This window comes from Macaca mulatta, chromosome 3 (genome assembly GCF_049350105.2).
Source record: "Macaca mulatta isolate MMU2019108-1 chromosome 3, T2T-MMU8v2.0, whole genome shotgun sequence".
Taxonomy (NCBI): domain Eukaryota; kingdom Metazoa; phylum Chordata; class Mammalia; order Primates; family Cercopithecidae; genus Macaca; species Macaca mulatta.
The window spans coordinates 131,750,144-131,765,860 of NC_133408.1; the positions used below are offsets into that span (position 1 = coordinate 131,750,144).

The window sequence follows — 15,717 nt, forward strand, 5'->3', positions numbered from 1 at the left end:
AAGGAGCTGCGCGCTCACACACTCGGCTGGCGCAACATAGGCAGGGGCACTGGGCGGCAGCCCATCATGCCCGGGACCCCCCAGGGACCCGCGCGCAAGCCCAGAGGTCTCAGCCCCGGCCGGAGGCTGGTTCCCCTCGCCCTGCGCTGCCGTACCTGCACACGGTGATGAGGTTCCTCCTCTCCACCGCAGCATTGCGGGAGCTCAGGCTTTTCTTGCCGCCTCCACCGCCACCGCCTCGGATCCCGCTCAGGCCCCCCAGGCTCCGGGAGGCCATGGCGGGCTTACCCCCGTGCCCCTTTTGTCTCGTGCCGCCCCGCACGCCCCCCCACACCTGCTTAAGGGTGTTCTCGCTCGGTCCGCGACCGTGGGGGCGCGGGAAGATTGTAGGAAAGGAGCCTGGAGGAAGGAAGGGTGTGGAAGACAGCAGAGACTCGCACCCGGGGACTGACGGCTAGCCCTTGGCACCCGAGCTCCACACACACGCACCACCTCCGCCCTCGGCGCGCCGCCGACTGCCGGGCTGCGCGTGCGGGTCGGCGTCGGGCGCTCTCCTCCTTCCCGAGGGACCTCAGCAGACGGCGCGCGCGCGAGCCCGTCGGCCCCTCACGCCCAACCACCCACACTCCGCAGCCGCTAGTGCCCCAGCCCAAGCGGCAGCAACTAGGGCCCCGGCCTCGCGTGCGCAGCCCCACCCTCTCTGCGCCTATCAAATCAACGCTACCCCCGCCGGATCCAATCGCGGCACCGGAGGGGCGGGGCCGGCCGCGCGAACTTTTAAAGCAGCGGGCTCAAGCCCCGCCCCGACGCGTGGGCCGCTGTCAAGACGCCGGGCTCGCTATTGCAGCCCGCTAGCTGCCGCCAGTAGCCACGCAGGCTAGCAGCGGGGATTGTGGGATGCGGGGCCCCACAGTGCTGGGGGCAAATTGCCACCCCTTGCCTGGAGCCAAGCTTTAACGGCTGATACCTATTTCCATGGCTGCCGTAGCTTCAGTGTCTGCCTAGAAAGCAGCGCGCCGGCTCCCACACCCGACCCTGGGCCTGACTACTAAGAAGGGAGGAGGGTTCCTTTTGTCCTGACGCCCTCCCAGGAGCTAATAAACAGCAACACAATGGCCTGAGAAGAGTGGGGGGAACTGCTCTTAGAATCTCCTTCTTGGCGCATGTGGTGGCGAGATTCCTTGACCCTCCACACCATGTCGCTTTCACCTCAGCCTCCAGCGCAGCCCGCACCCGGGACTGACCGCCCGCCCAAGGAGGAGCGCGGTGCCAGTGTAGAGTCTTCTGGCGTCCTGGGCCGTGACTCCGGTCCGGGACTGGGAATAGTAAGCCCAGGAACGACGCGGCCTCGGTCCAGACGGGCTGCTCCCTCAAGAGTCCTGGAGCGCCCTCCTCAACGCGCGTGTTCGGAAGCGCCCCCTTCCCAGAGCTTCTCACTACCCTCCTGGGGGAGGGTCCCGGCTTGGGCCAGGTCCTCTGACTCACCTAAGCCTGCTGTTTACCTCCCTTTGCACCAATATGCCCAGATTTTAGAGTGCAATCCTAAATGACTTACTCTCCCTGTGGGACCTAGCACGGTGCTGCACACAGAACAGGTTCTCAATAAATGTTTCTCAAATTTAATTTGAAGTCACATTTGACATGATTTTTACTGAAATTTCACGGCTTCAGTGGCTCCAAAATCCATGTATCTTCCACCTCTGGTTTTGAAGTTTCTGTCAAAGAATGTTATAGAGTATACAGTTTTGTGTGGCTCTCTCTTTTTCTTATATAGCATCCCTACTAATACAGGACATACTGTTACTCTTGAATGTTTTAACAACACACGTTTGTGTAATAAAGCTGTAAATTCCTAATTTCTGAGGTTTTTACAGTTTAAAAATCTCTGTTTAAAATAATCAAAGAATCATCCTTTTCAGCTACCATATCTAATTTTATTCTACTATTCTGTTTAGTAGAATAAAAATATATGGGCCAGGCGCGGTGGCTCACGCCTATAATCCCAGCACTTTGGGAGACCGAGGTGGGCGGATCACGAGGTCACGAGTTCAAGACCAGCCTGACCAACATAGTGAAACCCCCATCTCTACTAAAATTAGCCGGGTGTGGTGGCACACGCCTGTAGTCCCAGCTACTCGGGAGGCTGAGGCAGGAGAATCGTTTGAACACGGGAGGCAGAGGTTGCAGTGAGCCGAGACTGTACCAGTGCACTCCAGCCTGGGCGACAGAGTGAGACTCCATCTCTCTCTCTCTCTCTCTCTCTCTCTCTCTCTATATATATATATATATATATATATATATATATACACACACACACACACACATTCCTCTCTCTCACTATATGTATATATAATATCGGTCTTAACTAATGTGCTACCATAAATATTCGTTCATACATTAAAATTTTAAGAAAACAATTTAGTCAGACTTTACACTTTATCTTTCAAGTTAATAAAAGCAGGGGAGTTTTCTGTATATGGATGTTTGTGACTAGTCAGCGCACTTCTTCCAGAACATTACTTATGTACTCTCCTGTGACAGGAAGGCTTATAAAGAGTTTTCTTCTAGGAGCTACAACTTAGCTTGTCTCTTCTTGATAGTCCAACAGTTTGGGTTCAGAATTAGCCATCAGGAAACAGATGCACTGGTTATGCAGGCAGTCTCAGCAAAATATTTGCACTGGCAATGACAAATACTACTCAAATTAATGTTGTTATTATTTAACCACAGATAAAACTGCAGAAGGAAAAGAGTGGAAAGCCATTAGTTATCAAGAAAATTTCTAAAACCCCATGCTTGGGTGTGTCGTGAGTGGGGGAGAGAACACACATGCCTCTGAAGCATTTATCAAGAAGATAAAAGTGAGTGATCATGACAGAATGAGAAAAGTGAGATGTTAGTATCCTCAAAATTGACTTCTAGCCTCCAGTACATTTTCATATTTGCACTGTGAACTATGACTGAAAACTTAGTAAAACCCCATCTTAAATGATGAGGTAATAATGTTATTTTTCAAATGTCACTCTTAGCGGGATTTAGTTGACATATTGGTACTTGCTTACCAAGACTGCCGTAAACAAGCTGTGTTTTTGTTTTGCTTTGTTTTGTATGTATGGCGTGTCATTACACTGCCACACGGGGGCCTTATTTGATAAGGCTTTTCTCACTTATCCTAAGCAGTATGTCCCGGGTCTCTTTCTCCCTCTAGATTACTAATCTGGATATTGTCAATCAATTTATTCAGTACACAGCATAATATTATTATAGAGCTCCATGAGTTCCACATCACTTTTTGGACTTCTTTTGGAACCTATTTCAATTATTTTTATTTATTTAAGCATTGCACAAAGGTTATTCAAAGATTTCACAAAGATTCACGGTAAAAATTTTGAAAACAGTAGATACGTAAATAAACTTACAGGAATTCCGTAGAACTGAATGGGCAGAACATATCCATTCACCATTTTCCCAACTTCCTTCTTCTAATCGAAACAGACAAAATTACAAGTGCAACATATAAAATGTCCTCAAATATAAAATACTATAAAATGTAAATATAAAGTGCTATAAACCAGAAAGATCACCAAACCATAGTTTATTCTAGTCTCAGAGAAGTGGACTTTTTAAATATGCCATAAACCCAGTATCTGTACAGAAGAAACTAGAAACAGTGAAGATGTAATTTTTAAAAATTTTTATTTTACTTTGACGTCAGATGGGTAATATGCTGACGTCATAACAAGGATTGAGTGAGGCACATCTCACATGTGTGTGAAAGCTCAGTCATCACGCTTATGAACCACAAATGGATAGATACAAATTTTTTCAAATCCACAAATCAAGCATCATCATAAGCGAAATCAAAAGCAAATGAGATCGAGAAAACATTTTTAAAACTCAAATCATAGACAAAGAGCTAATTTCCTCTATAAAGTACTCCTGCAGATCAATAAGCACTGTTTCAGTGGCACAATGAAGGTGAAAGCCAAATTCCAGTGAGTAAAAAAGTCAGTGGGAAGTGAGTATCACGCAATCTTAAAAAGTTGTGAAGGGGGAGAAAAAAAGAGTGGTGGTATGGGGGAATATTGAACAGAAGGATGTTGGTGTTTTATTGCTATTGTGTCATTATTTTTCACAGAAGTGACTTGAGCATATTTTAAAGCTGATGCAGTGAATCTACTGGGAGGGAAAGGTTAGTAATACAAGAGAGAGAAAAAAACGATCAGAAGCGAGCGTGAAGAAAATGGATGAAAATTACTTTAAAAAAAAGTCCATTTGAGAGTAAGTCAAGAGAAGCCGAACACTCAGGCGAGATAGGAGTTTCTGCTGAGAAGAGGAAGCGGAAAGACCACTCCAAAGAATTGGAGAATGCAAGGAAGTATTGGTCATAGAGCAAAAGTTCCAGAGCGCATCATGGAAGGGAGTGCAGATAGGGTCATGGGCAAGGAAGCACAAGGCATGCTCATTAATAGGGTATGGATGGTGAGATGGGTACTACAGGCTATGATAGACACATAATGAAGAGTATCTTGATGGATCTCATGAACTGTTCTTTGAAAAAAGTCATTGGTTAAAGGCTGATCGAAACAAGGTGGATTTGGTCTTACAGTTTCTTTGAGGAGGGCAAATACTGACCCTCAGTTCAGAGGATATATATTTTTTTAATTTTGTATCATGTAGAAGGGCGTTAACAAACTAGAAATTATATATAAACTTCAGACATTGTATGGATTGCATCAATTAATCATGAGAACCATTCTCTAAAGTAAGTATTGTTAATATTCTCCCACTTACAAACAAGGAAACAGAGACTTGGAGACATTAAGTAACATGTAGAAAGTCACACAGTAAACGGCAGAGCCAGGATCGAAATCTAAATCATTAGATAGAAAATCTATTATTTTTCAAATTTATTATTTTAAAGACAGGGTCTTACTCTGTGGCCCAAGCTGGAGTACAGTGGGTAATCATAGTTTACCTCGGCCTTGAACTCCTGGGCTCAAGGGATACTCAAGGGCTCAGCCTCCTGAGTAGCTGGGACTACAGGCATGCACCACCACAGCTGCCTAATTTTTTTTATTTTTTTAAATTTTTTATTGAGACAAGGTCTCACTATGTTGCCCAGATTGCTCATGAACTCCTGGCCTCATATGATCCTCCCTTCTTGGCCTCCCCAAGTGCGGGGATTACAGGCATGTACCACCACAACTGGCCCATAATCTATTGTTTTTTCTAACATGTTTCACTGCCTTTTTGAGAAAGTAACTCCAGATGAGGCTTAAACACAAAATTCCCATATTGTACACATGGTTCTTAAGAATCAGGAAGGATTTTACACACTGACCAACTGTGTCACTCATGGAATGTAGTCTCTAGATAATTCTGGAGCTCTGGCTTTCATTTTTTATTCAGAAAGTGTATTCTGAATCAAAAGATATGCACAATTTTAACCACGAATTAAATTTTTTCCTAGAGATGTTTTACCAATTTACATCCTACTAACAGTACATAAGTTTTCTTACATTCTTGCTCACTCTAGGAACTATTGTTCTTTTTATTGTTTTTCCACATAACAAGTAAAGAGCAATATCTTTTTGACATTTTAACTTTTTTTATTAGTAATGAAAATGCACATTTATTTCATGTGCTTATTGTTCATTTATGTTTTTGCCTGTTCATGCCCTTTGCCCATATTTTCCAACAAATATTAGTCTTCATTATAGTGGCTGATCATCATATTTGTTTATTGTATGTATGGCAAATACTTCTCCCAGTTCGTTGTTTGCCTTACCTATGGTGTGAGTTATTTATAAAGAGATGTTTAAAATATTTTATATAAATGAAATTCATCAGTATTTTCCTTTATTGGTTTTTCCTTTGATCATTTTAGAATAGCCTTTGCCACCTCTAAGATTATATACTTTGTGGTTTCTTTTTTATATCAAAAATAGTTAAGCTATTTGCACTACATGAAAGTATGAAATTAGGATATAATTTCAGTGTTCCAATGATTAACCACGGTCCCAATTCTATTCATTAAATGATTCATCTTGGCCTTACTGCCAATATTAAATTTATCATGAAATAATTAAATAGCAAGGTTGCATTTCAATAAAGAATTGTGCTCATGATAAAAAATCCATAGAAACAGCTAACATTAATGTTTCACAACAACTTTTTTTCTGGATAGGTCTCCAGACATACAAAAGAGAAATATGTACTTAATTTTACCTAAATCGGTTTATTCTACACACAGTCAATATATTTTCTCATCAATATGTTACTATGTGTTTGTATTTGTTTATAATGTTTTGTTTCCTATAGAAATTTTGAATTTTTATGCAATCAAATTTTTGTTTTTTTAAATAATTTTTGGTTTTCACACAATGCTTAGAAAAACTTCTATATGCTTAGATAATACAAATGTTTACCAATTTTTCTGTAATATTTATTTTTCTTTTTGCATTTGCATGTTTGATATTTATAGAACTTATCTTTGTGTAAGAGTCAATTGGTGAAAGAGCCTAATCTTTCCAAACAGTCAATAGTTATCCAATGCTAGTATCAAATAATGCATCCTTTCCCACTGATATAAATGCTACCTTTGTCAGGTACTAAATGTATACAATTTTATCTACTGCTAGATTTTCTATTCTTATCCATTGATTTATCATTTATGAGCTAGTGGTACCAAAATCTAATAAGTGGCAAAGCCTGGTAATTATTTTTAACATTTTGTAAGGTTAGTATTCCCCAATTGTTGTCTCTCAGAATGTTCTTAGGTAATTCTGGAATGTCTGTTCTTCCTAACATAAGAATCATTTTGACACATCCTTCCCACCAAGAAAAGCCTATAGGGATTCTGATTAGAATTGCTTGGCATTTATAGATAAGGTAAAATTAACATCTTCCCAATATTTGCAACGATCTAAGATGACAGTGTGTCTATTTCTTCATGTATTTTTTGTTTGTTTGTTTCACTTGGTGGCATTTTGTAGTTTTATCATGGAGCTTCAGACTGATATTATGAGTAGAGTTTTTTCCACTACACTTCCTAAATAGTTACAGTATTTACACAGGAAAGCTATACATTTTTGCACAATCAACTTTTAACATGTATTTGTTATTTTTAATAGATTTTCAGATACTATTGGTTTGATTTTTATGCAGTCAAATTTTTGTATTTTTAACTTTTATAATTTTTTGTTTTCACATGAAGCTTAGAAAAGTTTGTATGCTTAGATTATAAAAGTGTTTACCCATTTTTTGGTTATGATTCTATTGGTTTTCCAGGCACTAGCTCAGAAAAAGAAAGACTAATGGTGAAGTGAGTGGAACACCGCATAAATCTCTTTAACATTAAGAATTTGCTTTCATAACTGAAATGTGGGAATACCAATTCCTCAAAGTAATTTTCTGTAAATTATCTTATGCAACAGATTCAAATGTAAACTCTTTAGAAAAAAAAAAATCCTATTGAAGATATTTTGGCAAAGACTTTTAAACATTAGTCAGAAACGAGTTACTCGCCTGTAATCCCAGCACTTTGTGAGGCCAAGGCAGGTGGGTCATGAGTCATGAGGTCAGGAGTTCGAGACCAGCCTGACCACCATGGTGAAATATCGTCTCTACTAAAAATACAAAAATTAGCTGGGTGTGGTGGCATGCGCCTGTAGTCCCAGTTATTCAGGAGGCTGAGCAGAAGAATCGCTGGAACCCGCGAGGCAGAGGTTGCAGTGAGCCAAGGTCACGTCATTGCACTCCAGCCTGGATGACAGAGCAAGACTCTGTCTAAAAAATAAAGAAAAAAATGAGTTACTCACAAATGCCTAAACAGAATTTTCAGCCATGAGATCAAGAAAATCTTGTTTTGATTTTTCCTATGGATAGACTAAATGAGACTCTTTCTCATAATTTTTAAGAAAATGTTCTCTCAGTAATCCATAAGGTTAAGAGAATTAAAAGACATTTTGGTACCAATTTGCTATATCCATGGCTGAATTCTGCTTATGCAAGCTTAAAATATAACAAAATGACAATGATATTAATGATCACCCCTTGAACTTTCAGGGTCAAAATATGTCAAAAATGACAATGGCATTAGTGATTCCCCTTGAAATCTCAGGGTCTATTTATTCATTTATATATTAATATATATATACATGTGTTTGTAGGTATATATAAAAATAAGTTTGCAGTCACTAAGATTTCTGCTTAGCATTCAAAAATTGGACAGCGGCAGTGTTCAACTCATAAATTTGGCCAAGTATATTTACCTGTGTCAACCAATAAACCTTAGTAAGGAAAAGAAGAATATTGTGGTTGTCATTCAGATATTTGTCAAGCTTACCTTTTTTTTTTTTTTTTTTTGAGATGGAGTTTGGCTCTATCACCCAGGCTGGAGTGCAGTGGCACAATCTTGGCTCACTATAACCTCTGCCTCCTGGGTTCAAGTGATTCTCCTGCCTCAGCCTCCTGAGTATCTGGGATTACAGGCATGTGCCACCATGCCCAGCTATTTTTTGTATTTTTTGTAGAAGAGGGGTTTTGTCATGTTGGCCAGGCTGATCTCAAACTTGTGACATCAAGTGATCTGCCCACTTGGCCTCCCAAAGTGCTGAGATTACAGGTGTGAACCACCACGCCCAGCCAAGCTTACATTTAATTCATTGTGGTTTATATAATTGACCTTGACAGTGAGATTAATATCTTCTCAAATATTTCTTGACAAAATTTGGAAGCCAATGTTTAATGGTTATATTAGTTTTCTATTGTTATATAACAAATTACACAAACATAATGGTTTAAAAACACCCATTTATTAGCTGAAAGTTCTGTAGGTCAGAAGTCTGGTGCAGTACAGGTGGGTTTTCTGCTCAGGGGCTCCTAAGGCTGAAATAAAGGTTTCAGCTAAGCTATGTCCTCAACTGGAGACTCTGGGAAAGAATCTACTTCCAAGCTCATTCAGGTTGTTGGTAGAATCCCATTGCAGTTGTAAGAGTGAGGTCCCTGATTTCTGGCTGGCTCTTCACTGAGGATTGCTGTGAAGCCCACTGCATATGGCTTCCTCCATGTATCAAATTTCATGATTCAAATTTCTGACTTCTACCCCTAACTAAAGAATTCTGTCTGCTTTTAAAGGGCTCATGTGATTAGATTTCATGTACCTAGATAATCTCCCTATTTCAAGGTCAACTGATTAGTAACCTTAATTACATCTGCAAAATCCCTTTGCTGTGCAAAGTAATGTAATCACAGGAGTAATACCAGGGAGTCAAGATCATGAGGACCATTTTAGAAATCTGAGAACCACAGTGGTGAAAGAAGCAATACATTCTGTACAGAGATGTATTTTAAGTGTCTGTTAACCTGGCATTGTCCTCCCCAACACAAACTATTTCTATTGATAGGCTTATAGGACTTTGGATACAGCTAAATTCAAAGAGACTGTTAACCTCCTGGTAGTCTCCAAGACTATCAACCTACTGGTCGTCTCCAAACATTTGTTGTATTTACTCATTCAATAAATATTTTTTAGTTGCCCATTATGTGATAGACACTATGCTAGACTGTGGGTCTACAATAGTGAGCAAAAATTCCTGCTTTCATAGAGCTTAAGATTTGGATGGGAGAGAGAGGTATCAAAACCTAAAGAAATCAACACATACATACTTTATACAGTGTGATAAATGTTCCAAAGGAGAGAAGAACATATAAAAGAAGTTGGGGCAGGACTCCAGGAGGCACTATTCCTATGGAAGACAATGTCAACAGGGCCCGTGGAGTTAGACAACACTGTTGCTCTGCAAGGGTGCCAGGGAAGGAAGTAATGATTGAACTCTGGTATGAAGGAAGAACAGGAGTGAACTAGGTAAAGCAACTCGTGGTGGGAAAAACTATCCAGGCAGAGGAAGGGCATGTACAAATGGCCTGTGGCTGGAGGAAATACACTGTGCCTGTAGTTAATGTGGCTGGAGCTCAGAGAGTAAGGAGGATCAGGAGGGTATGGCTAGACAGAGGCCAGAGAGGAAAATAGGATTTGTTTTATTCACAGGCTCACTGATCACAGTAAACATTTTCATCTTTATCCTAAGGATGTTGAGAAGCCCTTGGAACAGTTTGAAACCAAAGGCTCACAAGATCAGATCTGAGTTTTGAAATGCTCATTCTAGCTGCCATGTGGAGAATGGCGGAAAACATTAAGTAGAAAGTGCTGCCCCAAAATGATTTGACAGTACTCCGAATGCAAGATTTCTTTAGTTTCCCTAAGAGTTAGGACTCTCGTCTTTGTGATTGGAAGCTCTAGTTCTTGTTTTAAAACTGTAGTAGGTCCCTGATATAGGTAGCAGTAATGTGCAATCTCATGTACTGAGCCTAGTTGTACTCTACAGAAGACGACAAACAATAATCAAACACTCTGCTGCTTTTTCAACAATGTGCTGTGTTTTGCCTCAGATGAGAAGGACATATGTTGTCATTGTTAAATGTTTTCTAACCTTTAACACAGTAAGGTTCTCAGAAAACATCTCCTTTATAATATATGGGGATCCTTGACATACACATCACCAAAGTTTTGGTTTTCTGGGACATTGTTATCTTCTGTCAAAAAGAAAAATACATTGGAGAACAGATAAAAATTTTTTGAACTGAAAATTTCTAAAGGGAATGCCTGACTACAAGATTGCCTGTTTATGTGTGAGTTCTCTCTTCCCTTAAGTGAAATTTAGCGAACAGATCTGTGTCTTGAACCACTTAAAGGGATCCAAGTCAATAGATCTAGCTAATCTCATTTTACTAATTTTGTGATTCCCAGATTGCAGGCTCAGGCAGAACTCTAATTTTATGGACTACATAGAACATATAACCCATATCAACTTATATCCCACTCCCATGAACTCATCTCCCCTCCCCTTGCCACACGAACCCATTCCCTACTAGGCTTCATCAATAATTTGTGCAAGTTTGCTTGCTATCTCTTAGGTGAAGAGCTAGACCAATTCTAGCTGCCCTTATCACAAAAGAAGAGACCAATTGGTTTCTTATCACAAGGGAAGAGACCAGTTGGTCTCTAGACCAATTCTAGCTGCCCTTATCACAAGGGAAGAGCATATACAAATGTCTCTTAGCTTTGCTGTTAATGAATTATATGACCTTGGGAAAACTGTATAATTTCTATGTACTTTGGTTTTCTGATCTATAAGGTTGGGATAATAATGATAGCACATATGGTAATTACATAGGAGCTGGGATAAGATAAATGAATAACTAATGAAACTCCTGATATTTACCTGGTGGGGAAATACCATGATCCTAAACGAAACTCTTAAAACAGGGCGTGATGTGTAGAAGTGCTGCACAATTGTTAGCTATTATCATTAATTGTCCTTCCTTAAGATATTCTGGTGAATATCAAGTCTGGTGGCTTGGCAAGAGCTCCATAATTTTGACCTTAACATTGTTTCTGCTTAAAAAAGCAAAACAAAACAAAACAAAAAACAAGAAATTGTGTCAGCTCCAGATTGCACAAAACATTCATCACTCCTTATCACATATTTCCCCTTCTTCATAGTCTTATAACAAATGCTCTATAGTCTTTCAGGTTTGATGAAAAGGGTTTCTGGGATTATCTTCATCCTTTTATTATATATATATTCACTCTGCACAAGATGTCGAAAGCCTCACAATGCAGAAATCCCAACAAACTAACAATAGCCCAGAATACTCATATTTAAGATATCTTATTATTCCAAGTAATAGATGATGCCATTTTAGATATAAATAACACTCAGGTACATACTTTTAGAAGGTAGATGCTTATTATTTTATACCACTACTATAAAATATAACTTTATGTTAAAATCTACCTTAAAGCATCTTATACTAGGTAATAGCTATAAAAGTATAAATTGTACCTTCTATTTACTATGAACATAAGTATTAGCAAAGCATGAGGTTGTTATGCTCTCCTCAATGCTTGCTTTCTCAGTCTTCTGAATATCTCACCACCCCCTCAGTAAAAAATATTTGGTGGATTTTTACTTTCTGTAGTTTGTATTCAAAAATCATTTTTTCCAATAGAAAATCAGATTAAATGCACCTTTCAAACTTAACAAACCCTAGAGATTCTGATACGGCTTCTTGCCCTTCTTTTCCTTCCTCCTTTGATCACTTCTTATTAATAGGCTATTTTAACAACTGTATCACACAAGTCTACAAATTATATTATCATGGCATGTAAGGCCTTTTGCAATCTTGTTGGTACTACCCTCAAACTATATCCAGAATCTAAGCACTTTTCATTATTCCCACTATTACGCTCCCCCGGGCTCACCTGCATCATTATAACAGCTTCCCAGCTTCCAGCTGTTTCTGCCCTTGGCTCCCTATAATCTGATTTCAATTTAGTAGCCAGAGTGATGAGATTATGTTACTTCTCTGCTCCAAACTCTTCAGTGGTTTTCTCTCTCACTCAGAGTGACGAAGTCCTCAAGACAGCCTACACACCCTGCAGGATCTAACCATATGTCATTTCTCTGACACCATCCCCTACCACTCTTTTCCTTTGGTTACTCCACTCCAGCCACACTGGCCTCTTGTTAACTCTCAGTGGACTAAACACACAGCCCAAACCTTATTTATCCATTAATTGAGCCAATATTGATGCAGCCCCTACTCTGTGCAGAGGCTTTTGGGGATTATAGAAGTGGACAAGATAGAGCTCCTTCCTTTGTGAATGTATAGTGTAACAGGAAAGTTAAGAAACACTGCAATAAGCATAAAAGGCAAGGCCGGGCGTGGTGGCTCATGCCTGTAATCCCAGCACTTTGGGAGGCGGAGGCAGGCAGGTCAGGAGATCAAGACCATCCTGGCTAACACGGTAAAATCCCGTCTCTACTAAAAATACAAAAAAAATCAGCCAGGCGTGGTGGCAGGCACCTGTAGTCCCAGCTACTCAGGAGGCTGAGGCAGGAGAATGGCATGAACCTGGGAGGCGGAGTGTGCAGTGAGCCGAGGTGGCGCCACTGCACTCCAGCCTGGGCGACAGAGGGAAACTCCATCTCAAAAAAAAAAAAAAAAAAAAAGAATAAAAGGCAAAACCATTAGTAAATATTATACGTACCTAAACAGGCTATTAAACTGGATATTAGCAGGAGAGACAGGAAACAGTGTAACAAGAATTAAAGCCAAAACCAGTAGTAATTATAAATATCTAAACAGGCTAACTATTAACACATCTCAGTTTGCTTTATTTTAGATCGCAACACTCTTGTTACACAAGCATTCATCTTGAAAAATATCTTTATTTAATCTGATGCTTTGTGATGCAAGGTCATGAACTGAAATGCCATAAACTAGAAAATGCTGTAATCTATCACATATAAATATCAGCCAAGCCTGTTTCCTTCCCTTTCTTTATTTCTCTCTTTCTTTTCTTTTTTTCTTTCTTTTCTGAGATAGAGTCTTGCTCTGTTGCTCAGGCTATAGTTCAGTGGCATGAACAGCTCATTGTGACCTCACATTTCTGGGCTTAAGTAATCCTCCTGCCTCAGCATCCCTAGTAGCTAAGAATACAGGTGCATGCCACCACATATGGCTAATCTGTTAATTTTTCTCTAGAGACAGGGTCTCATTATGCTGCCCAGGCTTGTCTTGAACTCCTAGCCTCAAGCAATCTTCCTGCTTTGGCCTCTCAAAGCACTGGGATTACAGGCATAAGATTCTTCACTCATCATATTATAACTATTTTGGTTTATAGTAGAGAACTAGCTTCATAAAGTAAAAAAGAAATAAAATATTTAGAATTGTTTGTGCAAAAATAGAGGATATTAAATATTATCATAAAACCAAAGGATAATTTAACACAAACCAAGTTTGTCTAGATTAATAGATGAGAATAAACTTTTCAAAACTGGTAATTTCCTTTTATAGATCCATTTTTGACTAAAGGGACATAGGTTTTATAGCTAAGGGAAGTATTTTAAAAATAATCTCAACTTTTATTTTAGATACAGGAGGTCTATGCGCAGGTTTGTTATGTGGTTATATTGTATGATGCTGAAGTTAAGGTTATGAAAGATCCCATCATCCAGGTAGTCAGCATAGTTCCCAATAGGTCAACTCTTGCTCCCCTTCCTCTCTCCCTCTTTAAGAGACTCCAGTGTGTAATGTTGACATCTTTATGTCTATGAGGACTCAATATTTGGCTCCCATTTATAAATGAAAGCATGTGGCATTTGGTTTTCTGTTTCTGTGTTAATTCACTTAGGATAATGGCCTTGTTGCAGCAAAAGACATGACTTTGTTCTTTTTTATGGCTGTGTAGTATTCCATGATGTATATGTGGTACATTTTCTTTATTCAGTCCACCATTGATGGGCATCTTGGTTGATCCTATGTCTTTGTTATTGTGACTAGCACTGCAATGAACATATAAGCACATATGTCTTTTTGGTAGAACAACTTATTCTCCTTTGGGTATATACCCAGTAATGGGATTGCTGGGCCAATTGGTAGTTCTCTTTTAAATTTTGAGAAATTGAAAGTCCTTGCCAGAGCAACCAGGCAAGAAAAAGAAATAAAGGACATTCAAATTGGAAAAGAGGAAGCCAAATTATCTCATCAATGATATGGTCTTATACCTAGAAAACCCTAAAGATCCCTCTAAAATATTTCTAGATCTGATAAATAAATTTAGTAAAGTCTCAGGTTACAAAATCAATGTACATAAATCAGTAGCACTACTATGCACCAACAATGACCAAGCTGAGAATCAAATCAAGAACCCAATCCCCCTTACAATGAATAAAAAAAAGAAAAGAAAAAAAAACAACCACCAAACCCTAGGAATATTCTTAATCAAGGAGGTAAAAGATCTCTAAAGGAAAAACTATGAAACACTGCTGAAAGAAATCACAGATGGCACAAACAAATGGAAATACATCCCATGCTCATGGATTAGAAAAATCAATACTGTGGAAATGATCATACTGCCCAAAGTGATCTAAAAATTCAGTGCAATTCCTATGAAAATACCAACATCACTTTTCACAGAATTAGAAAAAACAATCCTAAAATTTATATGAAACCAAAAAGGAGCACAAATAGCCAAAGCAATCCTACACGAAAAGAACAAATCTGGAAGCATCACATGACCCAGCTTTAAATTATACTATATGATTATGGTAACCAAAACAATATGGTACTGGTATAAAAGTAGACATATAGACCAACAGAACAGGATAGAGACCCCAGAAATAAAGCGAAATACTTAAAACCAACTGATCCTTGACAAAGCCCACAAAATCGTGATTGGGGAAAGGACACCCTATTCAATAAATGGTGCCAAGAAAATTGGATAGTCACATGTAGAAGAATGAAACTGGATCCCTATCTCTCACCACATATAAAAATTAACGCAACATGGATTAAATACTTATGTCTAAGACCTGAAACCATAAAAATTCTAGAAGGAAACCTAGGAAAAACTCTTCTGGGCATTGGCCTAGGCAAAGAATTTATGACTAAGACCCAAAAAGCAAATTCAACTAAAACAAAAATAAATAAATGGTACATAATTAAACTAAAAAGCTTCTGCACAGCAAAAGAAACAATCACCAGAATAAACAGATAACCTACAGAATGGGAGAAATATTTGTAAATTATGCATTAAACAAAGGACTAATATCTGGAATCTATAAGGAAGTCAAGCAAATCAGT

The 15,717-nt window shown here is 39.3% G+C and overlaps 2 protein-coding genes and 1 non-coding gene across 13 annotated transcripts in view; 1 reads left to right on the plus strand and 2 right to left on the minus strand.

The window, feature by feature from the left end:
- Positions 1-683, minus strand: part of RUNDC3B (RUN domain containing 3B) — a 180,424-nt gene extending 179,741 nt beyond the window's left edge. For all 11 annotated transcript variants that reach the window (XM_077997087.1, XM_001105352.5, XM_015134149.3 and 8 more), the window contains exon 1: positions 156-683. In XM_077997087.1, the coding sequence (XP_077853213.1) occupies positions 156-195 (40 nt within the window). In that variant the 5' untranslated portion in view covers positions 196-683. The remainder of the gene's footprint in view (positions 1-155) is intronic.
- ABCB1 (ATP binding cassette subfamily B member 1) overlaps positions 1-15,717 on the plus strand; it is a 219,545-nt gene that overhangs the window by 83,100 nt on the left and 120,728 nt on the right. The window lies entirely within an intron of this gene.
- On the minus strand, positions 3,710-3,811 carry LOC114677268 (small nucleolar RNA U13). Its single transcript, XR_003728554.2, has one exon. It is a non-coding gene; the product is annotated as a small nucleolar RNA U13 (small nucleolar RNA).